The sequence below is a fragment of the Phaethon lepturus genome, unplaced genomic scaffold (genome assembly GCF_000687285.1).
Source record: "Phaethon lepturus isolate BGI_N335 unplaced genomic scaffold, ASM68728v1 scaffold40712, whole genome shotgun sequence".
NCBI lineage: Eukaryota > Metazoa > Chordata > Aves > Phaethontiformes > Phaethontidae > Phaethon > Phaethon lepturus.
Window position 1 is genome coordinate 9716 of NW_010526398.1, and position 8933 is coordinate 18648.

General features: G+C 52.0%; 1 protein-coding gene across 1 annotated transcript in view; it reads right to left on the reverse strand.

Annotated features, from left to right (window-relative positions):
• LOC104617669 (synaptogyrin-1-like) overlaps window positions 1–7227 on the reverse strand; it is a 7816-nt gene extending 589 nt beyond the window's left edge. Inside the window, exons 1-4 of the mRNA XM_010283045.1 lie at window positions 7216–7227; window positions 3821–4058; window positions 2206–2351; window positions 962–1053 (exon numbers count right to left, since the gene is read on the reverse strand). Of these exons, the coding sequence (XP_010281347.1) occupies window positions 962–1053; window positions 2206–2351; window positions 3821–4058; window positions 7216–7227 (488 nt within the window). The remainder of the gene's footprint in view (window positions 1–961; window positions 1054–2205; window positions 2352–3820; window positions 4059–7215) is intronic.
• Between the last annotated feature and the right edge of the window lie 1706 nt (window positions 7228–8933).

Genomic DNA, 8933 nt, shown 5'->3' on the forward strand with positions numbered 1-8933 from the left:
GCAGGGACGGCTGTGGGCCCCGATGGCTGCGCGCAGCCTGCCGGAGCTCCCTGCTGCCTCTGGCATGTGCTGGGCACCTCCAGCCCGGCGCTGGCGTCGCACCGACATGGCGCAGGTCGCAGCGGCTCAGACAGCCTGTGGTTATCCCGTTCGGACGCTCCTGCCCCTGGGAGAGACAATCTGCCTCAGCTCCACCGCAGGTTCGTCTGCAGGGCTGGATGCACGCAGCCATTTTGCCTGCAGAGGCCAGGAAGGAGAGCAGGGTTTGACCTGGAGTAGCGAGGTAGTGGTCTCCCCCCGTAACCCCTTCACTGGCCAACATCTGCCTGGTGCAGCGCAGACCTTGGGAAGGAGCAGCAGGAGGCGAGACCGCTGCTTCCCAGACCAGGGGACAGTCAGCAAGCGTACTGCTGCCTGCTGCCCCAGGCACTGCAGGCAGGATGCCCTTTGGTGGACTGAGAGAGCCCAGGCACGGGGTTCAGCATCAAGGACCCCAGCAGGCACGGCTCGTCGTCCCCGAGCATCCCTGATAGAGGGAAGTGATCTAGCAGGTGACAGGTTAGAGGTTTTTGGGGAATAAGGGCTGGGCGAAATGGAGGAGATACAGTGGTGGAGGCAGAGGGCATCTCCTGGCTGAAGGATTAGGGCTGAGCAGTTGCCAAAAGAAAGGCACAGCAGTGTTACACAGCATTAGTCAGGGTGCGGGTGAGGGAGAGAAGGAGGCAGAGGAGGAGGAGGAGAAATTGCCTGTTCCAACTCCCCAGAGGGAGATTCCCTGTTCAGTGGACAACCTAGCCCACTCTGGTTCAATGGCCCATCTCTTCCCACCCCATGCTCTGCCGTGATCACACATGGACAGCCGTGGTCAGGGCGTTGGAACCGTCTGTGCTCAGTATCCTCCTCCAGCTGCATCCCTCCACCTCTTCCCCCAAATTCACCCATCAGCGAGGGGCACTAAGGCAGCAAGGATGGGGAGTTAGGGAACAGGGTGTTGTATTCTTCCTGAAAAGTAATGTCTCTGAGTCTCCGGAAAGCCAGAAATGTGAGAAAGCCCTGTGAGGAGAGAGAGGGGTGTGGGGAGGAGAACCAGTAAGGAAGAGCAAACCAGAGCATTTGACTGAAATAAAAACCCGAAGGAACTCGCAAGCCTGTGCATCAAGGAGGACCACTGCAGGTGGTGGCACCTCAAAAAGGGTCCTGGGCGGCCCTTTGCAAAAGCCTCGCTCCTCGTCACACTTTCTGCTGGAGCTTGTGAGGGGCCTTCAGCAGCGCTTGAGAGCAGGACACCTCTCGTGAGGGGACACACACGCTGCTGTCCCTTGCCCCCAGTTGGTAACACCTTGGCAAGCCTGCTGACCATACAACCCATTGCATCCCCCCTCCTCTCTATAACAGCTTCGTGGTCTTACGGCACCCTTCCTACTTGTCCCCCCACCCCATGTTAATGCCTGTAAGGAGAGGAGAAGATAAAGCCACAAGGACTTACGCATGGAGACTGGCCTAAAATGCCTTATTGCTTGGCACTATCCTATCACATCAGACAAAAATCACTCGGACTTGGCGCTTTCAGAGACTGGAGGAAACTGGGTGGGATATTTATATTGCACACCGTAGTTTTTCCAGGAAACTAGGAATAAGGAACTGCTGGGGAAAGGGCAGTTTTAAAAGACTGCACCATCACCTTCCTAAAAGGTGACCCAGTGAGATGGAGCTGCAGTCGTGGGTGCAGAGGGGGAGCCCAGAGGGACGACGATCGCAGCCTCTTGTGGCCACTAATGACATTTCACGTGATGGGAGCAAAGCAGGGAGGGAGACGGGTGCACCTCCAGCCTGGAGCTCCCTTCTCTGCTCAGCACTGTGAAGTGAAAATGCTGTTCAACTCTTCTGATGCACAGGGAGAAGGATGCTTGGGGTGCTGGCTTGTCCAAGGTCATATTAGAGGTTTGTCAAGGAAACTCCTCACTGGGATACAGGACCCACTTTCCCATCAGGCTTATTAATACTCTAGTACCTTCTTCCACAAAAGTTTTCAGTCCTTGTTTCCCAAGTTTACCTCCTAACCACCTCCCCTTCTGCTCTTCCTTCTCAGAAGCCATGTGAACTGAGATCTCAGAGAGAATCACTCCTAGCCAGTCACCTTCCATTCCCCACAAGCTAATACACCACAGAGGACACTTGATCAAACATCACTGCTGCTTTACTCACCCAGGTAAAAATGGAGAAGAACGAGAACGTGATGGCTGCTCGGGCTGCATCCCCTCCCTCATTCATTGGGTTGTCCTCTTCTTTTGAAGCTTGCCACTGGTTGGTCAGAAAGCAGAAGCCAACGAACCACAGGAACGCCCAAAAGGCTGGATTGGACCACCAGCAGCATGCAAAAGTGGAAGGGGAGAGAGATCAAGAAGGTATGTGTGAACAGAACATAAACACATTAAGTTTCTCTGGAAACTTCAACCCTATGAGACCCCCACCAGTGTGTTGCAGACTGGGCCAAACTCTGATGGCATAGCCTGTCTAAGCGTAAGTGAGCTGGCAGGCTCGCCAACAGCAAAATTGTCAAGGTGACAATAGGTGTCTGCAGAAAGTACCTCAGGAGAGTTCATTTGCTTGTGTTTGGATTGATCACGGGACTTGCATTTGGCCTTGGGAGAGAACCTGAAGGGCTTCCAGTTACAGGAGCAATCACCTGGACTCTCTGAAAGAGCAACTGCTTTGCAACCCTGTCCTGCAAGGACAAGCGAAGAGCAATTCCGTCCAAGGGAGCTGCAGGAGAGTGGGAAGCAGCTGGCCTGCAGTTGCACAGAGACTGGCCTTTGCTTAGGACAGCACAGGCTAAGGGACTCACACCGAGGAAAGGTGCTGTAGCACCATTAACATGCCGCACCCCCGGGGAAGGGGTGAAGGTAGGGGGAAGCCCCCATTCCAGACTAGCACCTGGTGGGGAGCAGTGGGACTCACCCTCTCTGCCGGGCGCAGCCGGATACCTGGCAGCGAGGGAAATGGGCATTCCTAAGTGGCAGTAAAACAGGGCTCAGTCCTTCCCCTTCTCCTTCTCTTGTTAGCTGTACACAGGACTGCTTGGCAAGGGGGTAACTGTGAAGAAACTTGCAAGCCAGAACTCCTAAAGAAGTTCAGATGCTGCACCTGATCCAGCTCTCGCTCTACTCGTGGCCCCTTTGGCAAACTCGGGGGGGACCCTGAGGTGGAGAAGTTTGCCAGTATGGCCAGAGTAAGCCAAGAGAGTGATTCAGGGTCACTGCACGAGAGCAAAGCGCCTCCTCACGCTGCTGCTGACCGGCTTTACCCGTGTCCCTTACACACACCGCTGGGGATGGAGCGATCTGACTGTAAGTTAGAGTAAGCTTCAGGACTAGATGAGGTCCTGCACAGCTATTCATGTGGGGAATGCCAGGTAACCTAGGAGGACTGGTTTAGTCAGCCTGCATGAAATCCTCAACATCTTTTTATGTTAAAATATCTTCAGGGTTCCATCACCTGGAGCTGGAAAAGAAGGAAGTACCATCTCCAGAGGCATCCACACTTGGCCTTAGCAAGTGCAAGCATGCAGGGAGGCAAGACCTGCTGAGCCTAAAGGGCTGCTTGAGCTAAGTCTATGGAGAACAGCAGAGGGGCATCAGCCAGACTGGCTGAGAAGAGAAAGGGAAAGAAAAGGAGAGAGAGATAGAAGGCCTGAGAGAGTAAGGAACCCAAAAACCTCCCTGCTAGCAGGAACCTGGCCTGCAAAGGCAGCAGAAGCTCCCTTCCTCTCCCTTCGCAGCGGAGGAGAGGGGCACTATGGCCAACCAGCCAGGAAGCTCACCCGAGACTCCGATGTCCGAGAGCACTGCCTTCTTGCGGTCCTTGACGCTGCTGATCTGCGGGAAGTAGGCATCTAGAGCCAGGTAAAGAAGGCAGCTGAGGAAGGCGAGGACACCCACGGTAATGCCATAGTTGCAGGCATTGCGATTGCGGTTGAAAATGCAGTGCTCTTGTGTCTCGTCCAGGCGGTTCACGTACCCTTCATTGACAATGGAGCCGAACACCACGATGGAGAACACCTGAAGAGGAGGGAGGCAGGACACAAGTCAAGGCAAGCCCTGTCTCTGTGGACCAGCACAAAGGAGCTGAGCTTTGCGCAGGACAAGCCGCTCTTCGCAGGCACCTGTCTGCTCTGCTGAGCTCCCAGCCCGCTGCCTTGCCTGGGGAACTTACTGGGGAGACGGTCTCATTTTATTTCTGAGGATTAACTTAAAACAGGACACTTTTAGATTGAGCCTTTTTATCCATCTGATCTAACGCGATGTACAGCAGTTGCAGTCTGGAATAAGGGTGGCTTCCCACAGACACACAGGGAGGCGACGTGGAGTGTAAATTGGGATATGGTTTTGGTGCAGGTGCCTGTGTACAAAGGCTCTGAGTAGTGGAAATCATAGAATCATAGCATAATTTGGGTTGGAAGGGACCTTTTAAGGTCATCTAGTCCAACCCCCCTGCAATGAGCAGGGACATCTGCAACTTGATCAGGTTGCTCAGAGCCCCGTCCAACCTGACCTTGAATGTTTCCAGGGATGGGGCATCTACCACCTCTCTGGGAAACCTGTGCCAGTGTTTCACCACACTCATTGTGAAAAATATCTTCCTTATACCTAGTCTAAATCTACCCTCTTTTAGTTTAAAACCATTAGCTCTTGTTCTATTGCAACAGGCCCTGCTAAAAAGTCTGTCCCCATCTTTCTTACAAGTCCCCTTTAAGCACTGGAAGGCTGCAATAAGGTGTCCCTTGAGCCTGCTCTTCTCCAGGCCGAACAACCCCAACTCTCTCAGCCTTTCTTCATAGGAGAGGTGTTCCACCCCTCTGATCATTTTTGTGGCCCTCCTCTGGACCCACTCCAACAGGTCCATGTCTTTCCTGCTCTGAAGGCTCCAGAGCTGGACACGGTACTGCAGGTAGGGTCTCACGAGAGTGGAGTAGAGGGGCAGAATCACCTCCCTGGCCACACATCTTTTGATGCAGCCCAGGATATAGTTGGCCTTCTGGGCTGTGAGTGCACATTGCCAGCTCATGTCCGGCTTTTCACTCACCAGTAACCCCAAGTCCTTCTCAGCAGGGCTGCTGTCAATCGCTTCATCCCCCAGCCTGTACTGATACCGGAGGTTGCCCCAAGTGCAGGACCCTGCACTTGGCCTTGTTGAACCTCATCAGGTTCACATGGGCCCACTTCTCCAGCTTGTCCAGGTCCCTCTGGATGGCATCCCGTCCCTCATGCATGTCAACCACACCACTCACCTTGGTGTCATATGCAAACTTGCTGAGGGTACAATTCATGCCACTGTCTATGCCACTGATGAAGATATTAAACAGTACTGGTCCCAATACAGACCCCTGAGGGACACCACTCATCACCGATCTCCATCTGGACACTGAGCCATTGACCACCACCCTCTGGATGCAACCATCCAACTTATTCCTCATCCACCCAACAGTCAACCAATCAAATCCGTATCTCTCCAATTTAGAGAGAAGGATGTTATGGGAGACTGTGTCAAAGGCCTTACAGAAGTCCAGATAGACGACATCCATAGCTCGTCCCTTGTCCACTGGTGTAGTCACTCCATCACAGAAGTCCACTAGGTTGGTCAGGCAGGACTTGCCCTTGGTGAAGCTATGCTGGCTGTCTTGAATCACCTCCCTGTCCTCCATGTGCCTTAGCATAGCTTCTAGGAGGATCTGCTCCATGATCTTCCCAGACACAGAAGCGAGGCTGACAGGTCAGTAGTTCCCAGGGTCCTCCTTTCTACCCTTTTTAAAAATGGGTGCAATGTTTCCCTTTTTCCAGTCACCAGAGACTGCCATGACTTTTCAAATGTCATGGAGAGTGGCTCCCCCCCTTCATCATCCAGTTCCCTCAGGACTCTGGGATGCATCCATCTACATCATCCAGTTCCCTCAGGACTCTGGGATGCATCTCATCAGGTCCCATAGACTTGTGTATGTTCAGGTCCCTCAGGTGGTCTCAAACCTGATCTTCTCTTACAGTGGGAGGGTCTTACAGTGGGAGGGACTTTGTTCCTCCAGTCCCCATCTTGCAGTCTATCCCCTCGAGAGGTGTGGGAAGAGAGAATGGCAGTGAAGACTGAGGCAAAGAAGTCGCTGAGTATCTCAGCCTTCTCCTCATCCATTGTTACCAGTCTGTCAGTAAATCCTCTTAGTCTGCACTTATTCTCCCACCCACTCCTTTGCCTTCTAAGAATTCATTGTTTCTACCACGCATTTGTTCACTAATTTTATCTATCCAGCTACTATGCTCTTTTCCCCATCCACCCTCCCACAATCCACAGCTCTACGGCTCCGTTCTGCCATGCTCCTGCTCTCCCCATCTCCCTACACATCACACACCTCTCTCCACCAGTTTCCCATCAGCCCAGCCCATGGACACCACCTATCCTTCTGCCCACTCACCTGTATGCCGACACCCTTCAACCTTCCCCAAGGACTTCAAGGGCCAAACATCTCGCCTCCAGGTCCACCTGGCAGGCCCACTATGAGCCTTCCCTACTCGTCATTGCCACTGCCTCTACATGTTATTTTAAATCAGGTAGAATTAAGGGTGAGTCCAGGTAGAAATGCCATAATCCACAGTTGCCAGTCTAATCTTTGCTCACAGGCTTAGCCTTTGTCACCTGCCACAAGGCCACTCCTCTTTGACACAGCAGGTTCACCAAAGCAGAGAGCTATTTACAGCAGCCCCGGCCCTGCATCTCACATAAACAGCTTCCCCTCACAGCCACAGGACAAAGAGGGGAAGATTAAGGCAGCACGTACAGATTTTAATTTGCAGGGCATCTTGAGACCCTTGGTAAGAACAGCTTGCCTGCAGGCTGTCTGCAAGGGCCCCAGGCAGATGGGAAATAGGACCTCAAGTGTGGGGTGAACATACATATGACGTGCCCTAAGATGTTACTGGAGCACTCTGCTAGCCTGGGAGCTGTCTGTGCGACAGGAGCTTGGCACCCTTGGAACCACCACCCAATCCCCAAGGAGAAGCAGCACACAAGAAGATGAGGTGGCCAAGTCTCCTACAGGGAGTGGAGGTCAGAAGGACGCCAGGACCACTTAACCCAACCAAGCACCGGGAGAGCACTCAGCAGACAACCTAGGAAGTGGAGAAGCAGCTTTGTGAATGCAGGGGAAAATAGCTGTTGATTAATACCAACCTGATACACCATCTATTATCACTGGGGTTGGTTGCCTGAGATCCATAGCACAGACCTCTGCTGTTTGACCAGTGTCATCAAGAACCAGAGGAAAAACCTTACTCATGGTCCCCGACAGCCCTTGGGCAGATACTCAACGCTGACCACTTCTCAACTGCCAAACTCTAACACGTATCCACTGACACCAATAATATTTTTTCACCCCAAGGCTCATAATTGGACTACACTTGGGTTGTTGACATTGGGCATATTTTTGACACACTAGAGCAAACTAAAAAAGTTGGAAGCCGTTGCTCCTAAGTGTGGGTACTGTGTGGGTTCTCTGAAAGTTCACAAGAGCTTTTTAAGCTTGGAAGTAAAACAACTGATTTGTCTTCCTCCTCCTCCTTCTTTTTGAAAATAGAGATTGATCATACTTTGCAGAAATTACCTGTGAAAAACAAAATCAAATAAAAATCTCTTCTGCCTGAGGCAAAGGTTTGGTCTTTGAAATTTCAGCCTGCGTGGTTGGGAAAGGCAGCTGAATTGCACACAATTACAGCCAGGCTCTTTCAGTGGGAAGTCTCGCACACCTTCTCAACAGGCTGGGCTGACAGGTCTGCCTAAGATCATCAGCAGTAACACCGTGTTCCTCTAACCTGAGGGGGAGCTGACGGACTCCTTGAAGTGACGTCCTGATGTGAGGCTGTGACCAGCACCGATGCTGCCACCTGAAGCACCAACCTCCTTATATTGGGATTACAAAGTGGATGCCCCATTTTCCAAAGCATTAGTCAAAAAAGCGTAGCTTCTCTTTGGAAGATAAGAAACAGCCTGAAAAGTGGCATAGCCTGGTGTTCAGTCTTGGTTTAGGGATCAAAACTGGTAAAATGCCAATTCCCTGAGCCAGGTCAACCCTTGCAACGAGCTGTATTGCGAGTCTCTGCTTGCTCAGTTGGGATGAATGAACTTCTGTAATGGCCTCTCCCCAGAGACACCTCTGTTTACTCTGCTCATATCCTGATACGTATCTTCCCTCTGCTCTTATCTTTGGGTTTGCTGCTAGCCTGGAAGGGCTCTCATCTGCGAGTGAAGAAGCAGAACCATTCCTTTTTGCATTTTGCCCTTGATACCTATGTTGGCCTTTCATGAAGACACAGCTCAGAGTCACAAGATCAGAGTGACATCTCCCTCTCCCTAAAATTTCAAGCAGAGGTGGCATTCCTAACTTCCTTTCTCCATCTTTGGTTAGCCAAGATGCCAGAACTTCTCTCCCATGAAGACAAACCTGTTTTACAGCCTGGAGGTGCTCAAGGTTTGATTTAATGGCAAGCATCTGATCCTAGGAGTTTTATGGAGAGATTCCACTCAGGGTATTCTCACTTGTAAGCAGAACAAGTCACTGCAGATGTTTATCTTCTGTGTCCTGAAACAGCCACCCCAAAGTACTCTTTGTCCTTAGGAAAGCTTGCTACAGACCAAAGCACAGTAGCTTAAGGGATGTCTCCTTCTATCCATGTTTTCCTCTCTACTGGTATCAGCTCTGGTCCACGTTCTGCTCCCTGGTGCTTCATGAAGAGAGGACAAAGTCTGCTGGGCTGGGTAACAGAGACTGGGCAGGAACGGGCAGGCTCAAGCCAGAGGTCTCAGACCGACAGGCAGAGCTGGAGAGCAGAAGAGGCGACTGCCACTGCTGCCGACAGGCAGGCCCACCCCGTTTATTCCCCGGGGGGGTGTTA